Source organism: Bufo gargarizans, chromosome 5, assembly GCF_014858855.1.
Source record: "Bufo gargarizans isolate SCDJY-AF-19 chromosome 5, ASM1485885v1, whole genome shotgun sequence".
Taxonomy (NCBI): Eukaryota; Metazoa; Chordata; class Amphibia; order Anura; family Bufonidae; genus Bufo; species Bufo gargarizans.
Window position 1 is genome coordinate 395,318,570 of NC_058084.1, and position 19,707 is coordinate 395,338,276.

Here is a 19,707-nt window from a genome sequence, read left to right on the forward strand (position 1 = left end):
TACCCTTTTAAGGCGATTCGCTAACATTTTTGCGAAAATCTTATCATTTGTGTTAATGAGGGATATGGGCCTATATGACCCAACATCGCTACCGTCCTTATCTTTTTTAAGAATTAAAGGGATAATTGCCTCCCTAAAAGATGGTGAAAGGGAGCCACAGCCCTCAGTAAAATAGGGGGGAGTGACTTAGCATGGTATCTATATAATTTAAATGGCAGACCATCCGCCCCAGGAGAAGATTTATATTTACCCGACGTAAGAGCGGCCTGCAATTCTGCCAATCGGATAGAGTAGTTAAGTGTTTCCTTTTCCTGTACCGAAAGAGAGGGCATCTCTAGTTGATCTAAGTAATACTTAATGGTAGACTGATTTGATCTGGATTATTTACTATCTGGCCCAATGTATTTCTAATGGACCTAATTTTACTGACTCCTCTTTGAATGGCAACTAATGCAGCTAACAGTTTACCTGTTCCCCCCCCCCCCCCCCCCCTCACTAAAACGTCTCTGTCCTTGAAGGGCTTTATTTACCAAAAAGGTCTTATATTGTGGATTTGCTTCTTTCAACTGTGTGCGAAGGGAATCGCTACTCTGTTTAGCCAGGGCAACCTGCAACATCTTTATAGTCTCTATCATTAAGTTCTCTTGTTCATGAAACTCCACTCGTTGCCTTTTTATTTTACCGCAATAGAGACCTCTGATATATGCCTTCAGCATGTCCCATACAAAATGAATGTGGGTGGAACCCACGTTCCGCTACCAGAAATCGAGAATTTCATCATTGATAAATTCTCGATCACTTATAACCTCCAGCCAATATGGATTAAGTCTAAAGGCTCTGTTAGGACCTACATTTAAATCCACACCCCTGAGCAGAAGCAGTACCGGATAATGGTCGGAAATTCCATGCGGTTCATATTTCATCTTTACGATTTGATCAATCACCTCGCAATTTGCAAATGCGAGATCAATTCGCGACATTGATTTATACGTCTGGCTGAAGCATGAATCCACTTTTTTTTCTCCATACATATGCCGCCAGATATCGACCAGTACCAACTCCTGACAAATATTACGCAGGGGAGACCGGCTCTGCCTCTGCTCAGATATGGCAGACAATCTGTCTAGTTTAGGGTCCAACACAGAGTTGAATATTCACTAGATGAAGTACCGCACTCCGCATTCGCTGGACTGGTCATGGACTTTGCAGTCGAAGCACAATAGTAGAAAATTGCAGCACACAGCTTTTTTTTTTATTTGCAATTATTCAAGTTTTAATGGTATCATTTCACATCATCAACACGATCCAGTTACAATCCCACATCACAATGGTAGTCACATTGGTGAGTACAATGACCGTACGTTTCGGCCAGGGTGGCCTTCTTCAGCGGTCAAAAAATCTGGAGATGATTTGGGTGGAGAGTGCTGGATCACAGCGCTGTGATCCAGCGCTCGCCACCCAAATCATCTCCAGATTTTTTGACTGCTGAAGAAGGCCACCCTGCATGAAACGTACGGTCATTGTACTCACTGATTGTGACTACCATTGTGATGTGGGATTGTACATAAAAAACCACTGTCCTTTTAATTCTATCTCCCACCCTCGCACATTTCAACACAAAAGCCTACACGACATCATATCCTACGAAGAGCAAAAACATTCCGCGGACGAGCAGGGGGAGCGAGAGGGGTCACCAGGGTGCAGCGACAGCAGCCAACCCCCAACCCCGCCCCACCCCTTAATTCCCCCCTCCCTCCCATAACCAATACCCAATCCCTCCTCATAGCTCACAGGGAGAGTTTTCCCCATCAACCTCTCCACCACTCCATGTAACCTTCTACATATAGCAACCAGAAAAAAGGGGAGACCAAACCAAGCGGCTACACACCGGCCGAATCAAGCCACTGTGCAGCCTCAATGGATGTAGTAAATAAATGCACAGAACCGTTATGAACAACCCTGAGTTTGGCCGGGTATAGCATCGAATACTTCATATTAGCAGAGATTAATCTTTTTTTAACCTCATAAAAGGATTGCCTTTTTTTTTGTGTTTCACGAGAGAAATCAGGGTATATTTAAATCTCATTACCATCAAAAACTGTTTTGAGGAGTTCTCTTTTACGTCTAAGTACCCAGTTGCGGTCCTTGTAATAAACCAAGTTTGGCAAGTAAAGCTCTGGGGGGGTGCGCCTGGAGGAGGCTTTCTCACAGGAATTCTATGAGCACACTCTACACAAAACGTGGAAAGATCATGATCCGAGTGTTAGCACCAGCCACTTTTGAGCAAAGTCCGCTGGAGTATCTTGTTCCATCCCCTCAGGAAACCCAACCAGTCTTATGTTGTATCTGCGGGATCTATCCTGTAAGTCTATTAGTTTATTTTTCAACCATATACGCTCTTGATCAGCCTCATCCAAATGCTTTTTAGTAAGACCTAACTCCTTTTTTACAATTAACGTGTCCGATTCCAAGTCTTTCACTTTTGCTCTTAGTTTTGTGATTTTATGCCTAATTATAGTAGCATCCCCTGTAAGGCTGCCAATGTAGCTGTTAATTGTAATACTGTGCTGTTGGTGGAATTTACTGCCCCCAAAATCTCTGCTGTTTTTTTTTATTAACAGTTCCCAGACCTTCCCTATTTATTGCCTTAGCTTCCGAGGTGACCTGTTCTACAGTAGCAGACTTGTGTTCTCCCAATTCAGAGTAGATTCCCACTTTTTGGGATCCCCCTAGTTTTTGACGTTGGTGACCTAAAAAAGTTATCCAGATGAGTCTACGGGCTACCCCCCAGGCATCCTTTAGGGGGGCTCAATTTCCGATATTTGGGGGGCATTGTGACTAAACGCGTTACTAGGCAATATATAAAAAAAAGCAAGGCAGGAGTTGGCATTTCAAACAAAGAACCTGAAAAAAGTTAAGTTACAGCAGAGTAAACACACGTATACAGCCATAGGCGTGCGCAGGGGGTGTGCCGGGTGTGCCTGGGCACACCCTAATTAAGCCTGCTGGCCGGCGAATACTAATGAGCGCTTCCATTTTGGAAGTGCTCATTAGTACCGGAGGACCAGGAAACGGTGAACGCTATGTACTTACCGCTTCTGTGTCCTTGGCTGTCGGCTGTGCAGGGCTTTGTGACATCACACTGTGCATGCCAGTTCAGAGCACAGCTGACAGCAGGAGGTAGAGGATCGCGGGCGTCGAGGAGTGGCAACGTCCAGGAGCACAGAGGTAAGTGTTTTTATTTCATTTTATAAAAAATGAGGCTGCTGGGGGCATATGGGGGCTAATGAGAGGCATAATGGGGGCTAATGAGGCATAATGGGGGCTAATAAGAGGCATAATGGGGGCTAATGAGACATAAGGGCTGATTATATATATATATATATATATATACACACATGCATACACGTGTGCGGTGTGTGTGTGTTTGTGCTTTAGGGCGCACACCCTAATGCAATAGGCTGCGCACGCTTATGTATACAGCTACAACCACATTTTCAAAGCATAGTAAAAGACTAAACATTATTAGAGTATAGCAGGGGGATCAAATAACCAGTTAGGTATTATTACGGCAGGTATGAGAGCGCAAAAATCAGTCCAGAGTTCACAGAAGCTTGTAAAAAATAAAAAGGACAGAACCCAAAGCTGAACCCACCCTCATAACAAACAAGGTTAAAGCAGACCCGTAACTTCAATGTTAGTCTCTGTTAGTAGATAAGTTAGTATTTGAAGTTAGTATTTAAAAATAAGTCACATATCTGACACTTTATCCCGGATTTCAGCGGGGGGCTAGCAAGAAAGTTACAGATGCGCCTGCCAAAATTCCAGAGGTAAGGCGCCAAGGCCCAAACTTTGATGAAGAAGCATGTAGGCGAGGAGGTCTCTCCCTCTCTCACAGGACCCAATATTCAGCCCCCTCACCATCAGGGACCAGATAAAGATCAACTTGTGGAGTAAGCAGCAGGGCTGGTACAGAGTCCCTCAAACTAATGGCAAACAGTTCCTGGGGCCGGGATCACTCTCTCTCTCACCAAGGGAGCCCCTCAGACCTAGATACTCACAGCCTTATAGCTGAAGGGAATCCTGTTCCGTGCCCCTGCACCAGTAAAGGCAGACAGCGTCTGTGTCCTCCCAATGCCGCCAAATGGTTAAGCTGAGATGCCAAGAAGACCGAAGAGGAAGCAAGCTCTACGCTCGTCCACAACAGGTGTCCACATCAGGCGCCTCCGAAACCCGACTCCAGGCAGTGTGCTACACTGCCACGCTGCAAAGAGACCGTGCATGCTCCAATCACGAGGTGAGCAGTAGAGAAGCCACACGGCCAGAATGCCCCAGCCAAACCCCGGAGATGCACGGAAAGCAATGGAGTGGAAGTACTGTCGAGCGAGGCAGGTAGGGGGCGGGGCGCAGCACGTCCACGTCCTACATCATGCCGCTACGCCCCCCAGGAGATACTTTTAAAATGTCTCCATGTTCTTAGAGCTATAGTTCTTTTTTTGGGAGGCGATTGTCGTAGGTAGAGGCTATTTTTATTTTATTTTTTTGAACAATAATTTTTATTTAATGTTTTCATAACAAATAGGTTACATACTGAATGAATAGCATTCACATGTACATATTAGAAACAAGTGAAAATTAAGGTAAATGTGTACAAATTATTTCGCAGCATTCGGAAGCAACTATTAAACCTTGCAAAGGTAGAAAGGATGGACGGGTACATACGGGTACATATTTTTTTGCGGGATGAGGTGACTGTTTTATTGATACCATTTTGTGGGACATACGCCTTTTTGAACGCTTGGTGTTGCACTTTTTGTGATGCAAGGTGACAAAAATATCTTTTTTTTTTGCACGTTTTTTTTTTCTTTTTTATCGGACAGGGTGAATCATGTGATATATTTAAAAATCCGGTCATTATGGACGCGGCAATACCTAATATGTGTGCTTTTTTTCAGTTTTTTATTATAAAATAAGTGGAAAGGGCATTTTTTTTTCTTTTTTACTTTATTATTTTTATTACTTTATTAATTTTATGAAAAAAATGCCCTTTCCCTTTATTTTATATGGTAAGAAAAGGTATGAAGATAAGAAGACATTGGTATTAGATTACTTTCACACTAGCATTTTAGTTTTCCAGTATTGAGAGACGTCAAAGGGGCTCAATACTAGAGATGTTCCCAAACTATTCGCCGGCGAATAGTTCCCGGCGAACATAGCTTGTTCGCGTTCGCCGCTGCGGGCGAACATATGCGATGTTCGGTCCGTATCCTATACGTTGAGCAAACTTTGACCCTGTACCTCACAGTCAGAAGACACATTCCAGCCAATCAGCATACCCTCCCTCCCAGACCCTCCCATCGCCTATCAAAAAGCAAGGACAGCATCCATCTTAGATTAATTCTGAAGCTGCAGTGTCACAAAGTTGTAATCGCAATGCGATTAATACAGGTTATATTAATCGCATTGGGATTACAACTTAGAGCTGGGTTCCTAATGGTTATATTGATAGAATATAATGAAGATTGAGAATATAGTGCTATATTCGTTGTCAATTCTAGCAATACAACCATTAGGAACTCAGATCTAAATTGTAATCGCAATGCAAAGAATGCAGGTTATATTAATCGCATTGCGAATTCAAGCTAGCGAATGCAAGCTAAGTTCCTAATGGTTGTATTGCTAGAATTGACGAATATAACGAATATAGCACTATAGTCTCAATCTTCGTCATATTCTAGCAATACAACCATTAGGAACCTAGCTGCCAACTTCCGTGCTCATGGAGCGTCCCCATCACCATGGGAACGGCTCCATGCTAGAATGTACAGTCGGATTTGAGAAAGTTGAAATCGCAACGCGATTAATTCAAGTTCTATAAATCACATTGCGATTTCAACTTACCACACTCTGCGTCAACTACGTAATTTTCCATGGGTGTTTTGCCATGGATCCCCCTCCGGCATGCCACAGTCCAGGTGTTAGTCCCCTTGAAACAACTTTTCCATCACTATTGTGGCCACAAAGAGTTCCTGTGGGATTTCAAATTCGCCTTCCTATTGATGTCTATTGCGGTTCGCCCGGTTCGCACGTTCGCAAACATTTGCGGAAATTCGCTTTCGCGAACGGTAAATTTTTTGTTCGCGACATCACTACTCAATACCGGGGGAAAAATGCTTTAGTTTTGTCCCCATTCATTGTCAATGAACATAAAGGAATGCTCAAAAATGCTTTCCGTTCCGTTTAGTTGTGTTCCCATAACGGAGAGCAAACCACAACATGTTGTAGTTTGCTTTCCGTCCTGGGATGCGGAGCAAGACGGATCCGGCTTGACCCCCAATGCAAGTCAATGGGGACGGATCCGTTTTCTCTGACACAATCTTCCACAATGGACTTTCAATGGAGTTCATGATGGATCCGTCTTGGCAATGTTAAGGATAATACAATCGGATCCGTTCATAATGGAAGCAGGCGGTTGTATTATGAGTAACAGAAGCATTTTTGCTGAACCTGCCAGATCCTGTAAAAAAGCTAGTGTGAAAGTAGCCTTTTACTTTCAAGCAATTGGTTTAATTAGTAAATGATGATTTTCTGTACATGTGCATATGTCTGTGGAAAGCTGTGTGGATGTCCACTTATGAATATATCTACTGGAGCTCTGAGCCTCTTATTGCCTCTCAACTTGTGGGGTTTGCATCTTTACTTGCTGTCGACTTCCACATGTTAAATCCCTGTTGATGAACACCAGATAGTCTGGTCTCTATCTGCAGGTCTCATGAAACAATACAGTCCGTTTCTTCTCTCGTTGATGGTCTGAATATGGCGCAGCCTTGCCACTTAGATATACTGCCTCCTCACCATTTGGTGCAGGCATTCAGGGTCTGCTTTCCATGCAGCTCGCCAATTCTCAGGTGTCCCGAACTTTGGTGGAAGTGCAAAAAGTGAGAGCTTGCCAGTGCAGGTTAAGGGATCATCTTTGTCAAAGTAAAAATAAAAATAAAGATAAATACTCCTGGTGCATGCACAAAGTATTTTAACCAAGCCAGATGCATTTTGGGGCTTTCTCAGCAACTTCCAGTATGGTGAACAGCACGCCCAAAAAATTTAAAATTTACTTTGATACTCATGAGTATTAAAAGAACAGGAATCAATGTCATTGTATTTGCTGGAAATATTGGCTGGAGTTACGAGTTGGACAAAAGGAGGATTCCAAACTAAATATCAAGATTTCTATGTTTTATAGCACCAGCCTTACTGTGTACATTTAGAATCCAAGAAGATGAGAAGCAAATAAAACTTTAACTTTTTTTTTAGAATCATAACGGTGTCAATGTGGTTTTCCAGATAAACTATTAGTGTTGATCGGTTATTAACACCGAGATCATAACACTCCCACCCCTCAAAGCCCTCCCAATCACAAATTGGGAAACTAAGTGGGACACCCAAAACAAAGGGGGGGGGGGAGTCAAGATTTAGTGCCAGCACGCCTGGACCACTGACTAGGAAACAGGCAGCCAGCCATCAGACTGCACTGAATGCTGTGTCCACCTCAGACTCAGTTCAGACACAAGGTCGCTGCCAGCAAGCATCCCCAACTAGCAAACACCAGAGCCAGTACAACCAAGAATGCATTCAACAACACGACCCAAGTGACAAAACCACTGAGACATGGACGAGGGGAGGTACCAACACAGATGCAGTTCGCACAACCGTCAACACCATCACGGAGAATCACTACGCTAGCGGTAATTCCCTTTTCACCCTTCTGCATGCACACCAAAAAATGGAAGGCAAAACATGCTGACACCCTCTTCCGAAGGTCTAGACAAAGAGAGGCTGTTGTGGAACATACATTCACGATGGGGAGTGGGGAAAACTCCCCACCGTATAAAGTGAGGTAAACCAGGCAGCAACTAGTCGCGAGACCGGGATAAGGGAGCTGGTCACCTTCTACGCCTCCCTAATCCTGGCCCTGACTCCTACCTGTATGAGCAGTCCCAGAAGGTAGGACGGCTCATACCCAGGAACCTCTGACACTGGAATACCTGAATAACCCTAGGGATAATGTCAGGGCCTGAGACATCCTGTATCTCGAGGACTCTGATGAACAGGAGTCTTTACCGGCCTAGGTGCAAGGAAATCCGGATCAGGATATATTGTAAAGATCATATATGCAGGAAAACTTTTTTGTATATTTTTATTATATATTTTAATGTAGTGTATATAAATAATGGACTCTCTTTCTGCTTTATTGGTCAGTATAAAGATAGATGGTAAAATCTAATCTCTGATAACTTGTGCTTTGATGCTTTGGTAGGGGTTATCCATGCTCTAAATATTGAAACCCTATTCTTCTATTGATTTATTCTAATGGTAGCTGAGCTGCAGTAAGCCACCACATCCACTACATAGCAGATAGAGATGTGCTTCTGGCTCCATCCTCTTGGTTATTTCTGGCCCCAGTGGCTCCCAAGAACAGATGGGGAGTGGACCCTTACCAATCTGATATTAGGATAGGTCAACAATATCTAGAGCTCGGACAACCCCTTTAATTATGTGTTTTGGACCGCTGTGACACATCTTAATTACATGTTAAATTAATGCAGTTTTCATTTTTAAGATCTTGTTTTCAGTGCTTCTTGGTACAGTCACAATGGGACGGGTGTTGCCAAATATGGAACGTATTAGCAACGCAAGAGGAGCAGCCTTTGAGATATACAAAATCATAAACAAGGTAATAAATGGCAGTGAAATAATGTATGGCATAGTAAATTTGCCTTTTTTACAAGATTATTTTGCAGAAGAGCTAATTCTAAAATTTCTGCAACTAGTGTTCCAGTGGTAACATGCCATACACTGCTATGTCACCACTGTGACATGTAAGCAAAAATGGAAGTGAAGACAAAAGTGGTAGCACTAGAATCAGTGGGGAACTGTCATCCACTTAACTGTCCGCTCTCCTGCAGTGAGTCTGGCCACAATACGGCTGAAGAGTTGATACGTCAACTAGCCCCACTGACAGTGGAGCTACTCGACCTGGCCACAGCTGCCTGTGATTGGTCTTCGAAACCTCACTAGCGAGCTGTGTGTTTGCTACTCTGGATCACTGACCTTTGCCTTCTGACTTGAATATTGCTTCTGACTATTGACTTTGACTCTGATGTGACCTCACCTTTGCCTGCTGACTTTGTCTCTGATGTTTTCTCCTGGTTTCACTTTGCTGTGCATTTGTATCCTGATCCGCTCTTGTTTTGCCTGTCTGGTTTTCACGTCTTTTTGTTTTGCTACTCTTTTTTCCCATTTTGTTTTAGGCCCATGCACTTAGTTAAAAAGGGACTGAGGTCCAGTTGTAGGCCGTCACTTAGGAAGGATCGTGCAAGTTAATAGGGACAGTGGTGCAGATGAAGCACAGGGCTGCATTGTTGCCACGATGGGGAGAGGGGGAAACTCCCCACTGTATAAAGTGAGGTAAACCAGACAGCAACTAGGCCCTAGACCGGGATAAGGGAGCTGGTAACCTCCTATCACCACCCTAATCCTGGCCCTGACTCCTACCCGTATGAGCAGTCCCAGAAGGTAGGGCGGCTCATACCCAGGAACCTCGGACTCGCGAATACCTGAATAATCCTAGGGATAATGTCAAGGCCTGAGACATCCTGTTCCTCCAGGATACAGAAGAACAGGAGTCTCCACCGGTCTAGGTGCAAGGAAAGGAAAGGCAGTGAACAGCAACTGGATAGGCAGGTAAGAGCCCACAACAACAAGCACTTACCTACTGCGGCAACAATGACTGGAACCCGTGCCCCTGTACGGGAACCTGATCACCTACCAGGACACCTACAGGATGCATGGCAGCCCCAGGCAGAGCTGCTCACTGACTGGTAGTTTCCCCTATGGGGAACCCAGATGCAATCTTCCGAAGGCACAGACAGACAGGTAAATGTCTAGCCAACATGCTGGACTACAAACACCAAGACACCAGACATGTAACAACGACCAGACATATACAGTTGAAAGTATGGGAACCCTTTGGAATGATATGGATTTCTGCACAAATTGGTCATAAAATGTGATCTGATCTTCATCTAAGTCACAACAATGGACAATCACAGTCTGCTTAAACTAATAACACACAAAGAATTAAATGTTACCATATTTTTATTGAACACACCATGTAAACATTCACAGAGCAGGTGGAAAAAGTATGTGAACCCTTGGATAACTGGTTGAACCTTTTTTGGCAGCAATAACTTCAACGAAACGTTTCCTGTAGTTGCAGATCAGATGTGCACAACGGTCCGGAGTAAATCTTGACCATTTCTCTTTACAGAACTGTTTCAGTTTAGCAATAATCTTGGGATGTCTGTGTGAATCGCTGTCTTGAGGTCATGCCACAGCATCTCAATTGGGTTGAGGTCAGGACTCTGACTGGGCCACTCCAGAAGGCGTGTTTTCTTCTATTTAAGCCATTCTGTTGTTGATTTACTTCTATGCTTTGGGTCGTTGTCCTGTTGCAACATTCATCTTCTGTTGAGCTTCAGCTGGTGGACAAATGGCATTAGGTTCTCCTGCAAAATGTCTTGATAAACTTGGGAATTCATTTTTCCTTCGATAATAGCAATTAGAGATGTCGCGAACATAAAATTTTCAGTTCGCGAACGTCGAACACAAATTTTCGCAAATGTTTGCGAACGGGCTAACCGGGCGAACTGCCATAGACTTCAATAGGCAGCCAAATTTTAAAACCCACAGGGACACTTTCTGGCCACAATAGTGATGGAAAAGTTGTTTAAAGGGGACTAACACCTGGACTGTGGCATGCCGGAGGGGGATTCATGGCAGAGCTCCCATGGAAAATTATTTAGTTGACGCAGAGTCAGGTTTTAATCCATAAAGGGCATAAATCACCTAACATTCCTAAATTGTTTGGAATAACGTGCTTTAAAACATCCAGTGTGTGTATACGATCAGGTATGATGTTGTATCGATCAGGTAGTGCAAAGGTTGCGCCCGCTTCACAGTGACAGACCAAACTCTGACAGAACAAACTCCCCGTTTGCTCAAGGTTGGATACCAAGCTAGCCATGTCCCGTTCCTAGTCCTCACTGACGTCATTGAAGGTCTCTTCCTCCAGCCAGCCATGTACAACACCAAGGGTCCCTGAAAGGTGACAACAAGCCCCTTGGGACGCCTGCTGTGGTTGGTCTTCCATCTCCTCAAAGCCACCTTCCTCCTCTGACTCCTCTTCTTCAGACTCCTCTCTCTACCTTGCCGCAGCTCCAGCAATCGACGATGACAAGGCTGCTTCTGGTGGTGATGGTGACCACAACTCTTCCTCTTCATGCTCATCTACGGCCTGATCTAGCACTCTTCGCAGGGCACGCTCCAGAAAAAAACGCATATGGGATGAGGTCGATGATGTTGCCTTGGGTTTGACTGACCAGGTTTGTCATCTCTGCAAAAGGACGCATGAGCCTACAGCCATTGTGCATGAGCGTTCAGTAACACGGCCAAAAAATACCCAGCTCCGCAGAGGCTGTCCTCTTTTTCTAAATAAATCTGTTCTTACAGTTTAATCTCTGTTTTGTCCCCTATCAGGGGCCAGTGTATGAAATAGATTTTAGGAACAAGGAGATGTAAAAAGATGCTTGGTCGGTCCTCTTACTTCCAATTTGGGGCACTGCGCGTACGGCTTGCAATGTACTGTGCCACCAGATATGAGTGGTGTATTTAAGTAGTACTATTCCTATCAGTTTAATCTCTGTTACGTCCCGTATCATGGGACGTGTATGGAATAGATTTTAGGAATCGGGAGATGGAAAAAGATGCTTGGTTGGTCCTGCTACTTCCAATTTGGGGCACTGCGCGTACACCTTGCAATGTACTGTGCCACCAGATATGAGTGGTGTGTTAAGTAGTACTATTCCTAGTTTTAGACAACCGCAAAGAGTTGGCCATAGTTGACACACTCATGACATAAATTTTATTCCTCTATTCATCTTGGTGTAGTGATGACTGTGCTTGTGCGCACGTTTGGGAGATTGCAGGTGATGGCAGTTTTTCAAAGCCTATGGTCGTGCTGAGGTAGTTCAGTGTGGGCCCATTGTTGGCCTAGTAGGATTTAATGATCACCTTAGATGATCAAAAATAAAATTAATGTTTTTTCTATGCAAAATTATCCAGCCGATCGCTTTTGGTCTGTTCACAATGAAGCAACGACCTTATCATCTGGGGTGTGCCAACATTGCCATTGCCAACACACTTATAGAGGTGGTCGCTTCATTGTGATATGCAAGCCCCTTCACCACAACAAGGTAACGATCACGAAGGGGAATTGACACATGTATGTGCCTTTTTTTTGTTTTGTTTTTGCAGCCAAAGAGCAGCACCAGAGGCCAGAAAAATTTGGCATGTACACATGCCTGAAAAATTTGGTATTATTGCAGCCGCACAACAGTATTGCACTAAATCATTGCGGCTTGAACCCTAGTTGGTGGCGGATAAGTCACGCAAGTCATCTGGCATGCAGAGATAAAATACAGCAGCTTGTGGACATTTTTTAGCCCAAGGCAGCTCATCTCATCAGGCTTTTTTTAGTCAAATGTATTGTTCACTGTCAGTCCCTTCGGAATCCATGCCTTATTCATCTTAATAAAGGTGAGGTAATCTAGACTTTTTTGACCTAGGCGACTTCTCTTCTCAGTGACAATACCTCCTGGGGTACTGAAGGTCCTTTCTGACAGGACACTTGAAGCAGGGCAGGCCAGAAGTTCTATTGCAAATTGGGATAGCTCAGGCCACAGGTCAAGCCTGCGAACACAGTAGTCAAGGGGTTCATCCCTCCTCAGAGTGTCGATATCTGCAGTTAGGGCGAAGTAGTCTGCTACCTGTCGGTCGAGTCGTTCTCTGAGGGTGGACCCCGAAGGGCTGTGGCGATGCGTAGGACTTAAAAAACTCTGCATGTCCTCCATCAACAAAACGTCTGTAAAGCGTCCTGTCCTTGCTGGCATGGTCATGGTAGGAGGAGGATTACTTTCACCTCTTCCCCTGTTAGATTCCCGTTGTGCTGTGACATCACCCTTATACGCTGTGTAAAGCATACTTTTTAATTTATTTTGGAACTGCTGCATCCTTTCCGACTTCCAGTAATTCAGTAACATTTCAGGCACTTTCTGCTTATACCGGGGGTCTAGTAGCGTGGCCATCCAGTACAGGTTGTTCTCCTTCAGCCTTTTTATACAATGGTCCCTCAACAGGCACGACAGCATGAAAGACCCCATTTGCACAAGGTTGGATGCCAAGCTACTCATGTCATGTTCCTCGTCCTTACTGATCTAACTGAAGGTCTGTTCTTCCCCCCAGCCACGTACAACACCACGGGTACCTGATAGGTGACAACGAGCACGCTGGGATGCCTGCTGTGGTTGGTCTTCCTCCTCCTCAAAGCCACATTCCTCCTCTGACTCCTCTTCCTCAGACTCCTCTTCCAGCGTTGTTGTAGGTCCAGCAAACGATGCTGATAAGGCTGTTTTTGGTGGTGATGGTGACCACAACTCTTCCTCTTCACGCTCATCTACGGCCTGATCTAGCACTCTTCGCAGGGCACGCTCCAGGAAGAAAACAAATGGGATCATGTCGCTGATGGTGCCTTTAGTGCGACTGACTAGGTTTGTCACCTCCTCAAAAGGACGCATGAGCCAACAGGCATTGCGCATGAGCGTCCAGTAACGTGGCAAAAAAATTCCCAGCTCTGCAGAGGCTGTCCTAGCACCACGGTCATACAAATACTCGTTGACGGCTTTTTCTTGTTGGAGCAGGCGGTCAAACATTAGGAGTGTTGAATTCCAACATGTCGGGCTGTCGCAAATCAAGCGCCTTACTGGCATGTTGTTTCGCCGCTGAATATCTGAAAAGTGCGCCATGGCCGTGTAGGAATGCCTGAAATGGCCACACACTTTCCTGGCCTGCTTGAGGACGTCCTGTAAGCCTGGGCACTTATGCACAAAGCGTTGTACGGCACATGTGTCAACTTGCTCAAATTCAATGCCGCCAACAAATTGCCTCAGTTGTCACACACCACTTTGCCGATCTCCAATTGGTGCGGAGTCAGCCACTGATCCACCTGTGCGTTCAGGGCGGACAGGAGTGCTGGTCCGGTGTGAATCTCTGCTTTCAGGCAAGTCAACCCCATGACGGCGTGACACTGTCATATCCGGGATGTGGAATAGCCCTTGGGGAGCTGGGGGGGTGCAGTTGATGTGGAGCAAGACACAGCAGCAGAAGCGGACTCAGCTGAGGAGGTTATCGAAGAGGATGGAGTAGGAGGAGTAGAGGAGGTGGCAGCAGGCCTGCCTGCAAGTTGTGGCGGTGTCACCAACTCCTCTGCAGAGCCACGCATTCCATGCTTGGCAGCCGTCAGCAGGTTTACCCAATGCGCAGTGTAGGTGATATACCTGCCCTGACCGTGCTTTGCAGACAAGGTATCAGTGGTCAGATGGACCCTTACCCAAACACTGTGTGCCTGTCACGACGGACCAGCACTCAGACTAACAGATAAACCAACAACCAGGCTCTGAGGGGGAAGCAGGGGAAGGGTCACCTCCTAGCTAATCCCTGACCTCTCTCCCTGCACTGCTCAGCACACAGGCAGACCTCGGTGGTAGGAATGCTGTGTCCTCGTGCCTAGGCTAACACACCCTAACTTCCCTGAGATGGTGAAAAAGGGGAAATAGGAGCAGCCTGCTCGCACAGAACCTGGATGGGAGAGAAGATATCAACACTAGGGATGAGCGAACTCGAACTGTATAGTTCGGGTTCGTACCGAATTTTGGGGTGTCCGTGACACGGACCCGAACCCGGACATTTTCGTAAAAGTCCGGGTTCGGGTTCGGTGTTCGTCGCTTTCTTCGCGCTTTTGTGACGCTTTCTTGGCGCTTTTTGAAAGGCTGCAAAGCAGCCAATCAACAAGCGTCATACTACTTGCCCCAAGAGGCCATCACAGCCATGCCTACTATTGGCATGGCTGTGATTGGCCAGAGCACCATGTGACCCAGCCTCTATTTAAGCTGGAGTCACATAGCGCCGCCCGTCACTCTGCTCTGATTAGCGTAGGGAGAGGTTGCGGCTGCGACAGTAGGGCGAGATTAGGCAGATTAACTCCTCCAAAGGACTTGATTAACTGATCGATCTGCAGCTGTGGATCATTGAGCTGCTGATCCTCAATTGCTCACTGTTTTTAGGCTGCACAGACCGTTTGTCAGTCTCATTTTTCTGGGGTGATCGGCGGCCATTTTGTGTCTTGTGGTGCGCCAGCACAAGCTGCGACCAAGTGCATTTAACCCTCAATGGTGTGGTTGTTTTTTGGCTAAAGCCTACATCAGGGTGAAGCTGTGACACCAAGTGCATTTAACCAGCAATAGTCTGTTCATTTTTTGGCCATATACAAAATCAGGGGCAAGCTGCGCCTGTCACCAAGTGCATTTAACCCTCAATGGTGTGGTTGTTTTTTGGCTAAAGCCTACATCAGGGTGAAGCTGTCACACCAAGTGCATTTAACCAGCAATAGTCTGTTCATTTTTTGGCCATATACAAAATCAGGGGCAAGCTGCGCCTGTCACCAAGTGCATTTAACCCTCAATGGTGTGGTTGTTTTTTGGCTAAAGCCTACATCAGGGTGAAGCTGTCACACCAAGTGCATTTAACCAGCAATAGTCTGTTCATTTTTTGGCCATATACAAAATCAGGGGCAAGCTGCGCCTGTCACCAAGTGCATTTAACCCTCAATGGTGTGGTTGTTTTTTGGCTAAAGCCTACATCAGGGTGAAGCTGTCACACCAAGTGCATTTAACCAGCAATAGTCTGTTCATTTTTTGGCCATATCCCAGTCTAATTCTGTCACTAAATCCATACCGGTCACCCAGCGCCTAAATACTAGGCCTCAAATTTATATCCAGCTAAATCTGTCCCTAGTGCTGTAGCTGGGCGAGTTATTTAGTGTCCGTTCAAGCACATTTCTTGTTCTGGGTTGAAATACAATTCCCAATTTAGCAATTTCATAATTTAGTGGTTCCTGCTATATCAGAGCTCTTTGAAATCTATCCCAAAAAGGGTATATAATATTGAAGGTGCACATAGGGTCATTCAGAGTAACTTCACACACACCCGCTACTGTGTATTTCCAAGTCTAATTCTGTCACTAAATCCATACCGGTGACCCAGCGCCTAAATACTAGGCCTCAAATTTAATTCCCTCTAAATCTCTCGTTACCCACCGCTGTACTGTTGTTGCTGGGCAAGATATTTAGTGTCCGTCAAAGCACATTTTTTGTTCTGGGTTGAAGTACAATTCCCAATTTAGCAATTTCATAATTTAGTGGTTTCTGCTATATCAGAGCTATTTGAAATCTATCCCAAAAAGGGTATATAATATTGAAGGTGCACATAGGGTCATTCAGAATAACTTCACACACACCCGCTACTGTGTATTTCCAAGTCTAATTCTGTCACTAAACCCATACCTGTCACCCAGCGCCTAAATACTAGGCCTCAAATTTAAATCCCTCTAAATCTCTCGTTACCGTTGTCCTGTTGTAGCTGGGAAAGTTATTTAGTGCCCGTCAAAGCACATTTTTTGTTCTGGGTTGAAGTACAATTCCCAATTTAGCAATTTCATAATTTAGTGGTTCCTGCTATATCAGAGCTATTTGAAATCTATCCCAAAAAGGGTATATAATATTGAAGGTGCACATAGGGTCATTCAGAATAACTTCACACACACCCGCTACTGTGTATTTCCAAGTCTAATTCTGTCACTAAATCCATACCGGTGACCCAGCGCCTAAATACTAGGCCTCAAATTTAATTCCCTCTAAATCTCTCGTTACCCACCGGTGTACTGTTGTTGCTGGGCAAGATATTTAGTGTCCGTCAAAGCACATTTTTTGTTCTGGGTTGAAGTACAATTCCCAATTTAGCAATTTCATAATTTAGTGGTTTCTGCTATATCAGAGCTATTTGAAATCTATCCCAAAAAGGGTATATAATATTGAAGGTGCACATAGGGTCATTCAGAATAACTTCACACACACCCGCTACTGTGTATTTCCAAGTCTAATTCTGTCACTAAACCCATACCTGTCACCCAGCGCCTAAATACTAGGCCTCAAATTTAAATCCCTCTAAATCTCTCGTTACCGTTGTCCTGTTGTAGCTGGGAAAGTTATTTAGTGCCCGTCAAAGCACATTTTTTGTTCTGGGTTGAAGTACAATTCCCAATTTAGCAATTTCATAATTTAGTGGTTCCTGCTATATCAGAGCTATTTGAAATCTATCCCAAAAAGGGTATATAATATTGAAGGTGCACATAGGGTCATTCAGAATAACTTCACACACACCCGCTACTGTGTATTTCCAAGTCTAATTCTGTCACTAAATCCATACCGGTGACCCAGCGCCTAAATACTAGGCCTCAAATTTAATTCCCTCTAAATCTCTCGTTACCCACCGCTGTACTGTTGTTGCTGGGCAAGATATTTAGTGTCCGTCAAAGCACATTTTTTGTTCTGGGTTGAAGTACAATTCCCAATTTAGCAATTTCATAATTTAGTGGTTTCTGCTATATCAGAGCTATTTGAAATCTATCCCTAAAAGGGTATATAATATTGAAGGTGCACATAGGGTCATTCAGAATAACTTCACACACACCCGCTACTGTGTATTTCCAAGTCTAATTCTGTCACTAAACCCATACCTGTCACCCAGCGCCTAAATACTAGGCCTCAAATTTATATCCAGCTAAATCTGTCCCTAGTGCTGTAGCTGGGCGAGTTATTTAGTGTCCGTTCAAGCACATTTCTTGTTCTGGGTTGAAATACAATTCCCAATTTAGCAATTTCATAATTTAGTGGTTCCTGCTATATCAGAGCTCTTTGAAATCTATCCCAAAAAGGGTATATAATATTGAAGGTGCACATAGGGTCATTCAGAGTAACTTCACACACACCCGCTACTGTGTATTTCCAAGTCTAATTCTGTCACTAAATCCATACCGGTGACCCAGCGCCTAAATACTAGGCCTCAAATTTAATTCCCTCTAAATCTCTCGTTACCCACCGCTGTACTGTTGTTGCTGGGCAAGATATTTAGTGTCCGTCAAAGCACATTTTTTGTTCTGGGTTGAAGTACAATTCCCAATTTAGCAATTTCATAATTTAGTGGTTTCTGCTATATCAGAGCTATTTGAAATCTATCCCAAAAAGGGTATATAATATTGAAGGTGCACATAGGGTCATTCAGAATAACTTCACACACACCCGCTACTGTGTATTTCCAAGTCTAATTCTGTCACTAAACCCATACCTGTCACCCAGCGCCTAAATACTAGGCCTCAAATTTAAATCCCTCTAAATCTCTCGTTACCGTTGTCCTGTTGTAGCTGGGAAAGTTATTTAGTGCCCGTCAAAGCACATTTTTTGTTCTGGGTTGAAGTACAATTCCCAATTTAGCAATTTCATAATTTAGTGGTTCCTGCTATATCAGAGCTATTTGAAATCTATCCCAAAAAGGGTATATAATATTGAAGGTGCACATAGGGTCATTCAGAATAACTTCACACACACCCGCTACTGTGTATTTCCAAGTCTAATTCTGTCACTAAATCCATACCGGTGACCCAGCGCCTAAATACTAGGCCTCAAATTTAATTCCCTCTAAATCTCTCGTTACCCACCGGTGTACTGTTGTTGCTGGGCAAGATATTTAGTGTCCGTCAAAGCACATTTTTTGTTCTGGGTTGAAGTACAATTCCCAATTTAGCAATTTCATAATTTAGTGGTTTCTGCTATATCAGAGCTATTTGAAATCTATCCCTAAAAGGGTATATAATATTGAAGGTGCACATAGGGTCATTCAGAATAACTTCACACACACCCGCTACTGTGTATTTCCAAGTCTAATTCTGTCACTAAACCCATACCTGTCACCCAGCGCCTAAATACTAGGCCTCAAATTTAAATCCCTCTAAATCTCTCGTTACCGTTGTCCTGTTGTAGCTGGGAAAGTTATTTAGTGCCCGTCAAAGCACATTTTTTGTTCTGGGTTGAAGTACAATTCCCAATTTAGCAATTTCATAATTTAGTGGTTCCTGCTATATCAGAGCTATTTGAAATCTATCCCAAAAAGGGTATATAATATTGAAGGTGCACATTGGGTCATTCAGAATAACTTCACACACACGCTTCTGTGCATTTCCAAGTCTAATTCTGTCACTAAATCCATACCGGTGACCCAGCGCCTAAATACTAGGCCTCAAATTTAATTCCCTCTAAATCTCTCGTTACCCACCGCTGTACTGTTGTTGCTGGGCAAGATATTTAGTGTCCGTCAAAGCACATTTTTTGTTCTGGGTTGAAGTACAATTCCCAATTTAGCAATTTCATAATTTAGTGGTTTCTGCTATATCAGAGCTATTTGAAATCTATCCCTAAAAGGGTATATAATATTGAAGGTGCACATAGGGTCATTCAGAATAACTTCACACACACCCGCTACTGTGTATTTCCAAGTCTAATTCTGTCACTAAATCCATACCGGTGACCCAGCGCCTAAATACTAGGCCTCAAATTTAATTCCCTCTAAATCTCTCGTTACCCACCGTTGTACTGTTGTTGCTGGGCAAGATATTTAGTGTCCGTCAAAGCACATTTTTTGTTC

The 19,707-nt window shown here is 44.2% G+C and overlaps 1 protein-coding gene across 1 annotated transcript in view; it reads left to right on the plus strand.

Moving 5' to 3' along the window:
• The window catches only part of LOC122939473 (ATP-dependent translocase ABCB1-like), a 578,859-nt gene that overhangs the window by 135,836 nt on the left and 423,316 nt on the right, over positions 1-19,707 (plus strand). Inside the window, exon 8 of the mRNA XM_044295545.1 lies at positions 8,618-8,731. Within this exon, the coding sequence (XP_044151480.1) occupies positions 8,618-8,731 (114 nt within the window). The remainder of the gene's footprint in view (positions 1-8,617; positions 8,732-19,707) is intronic.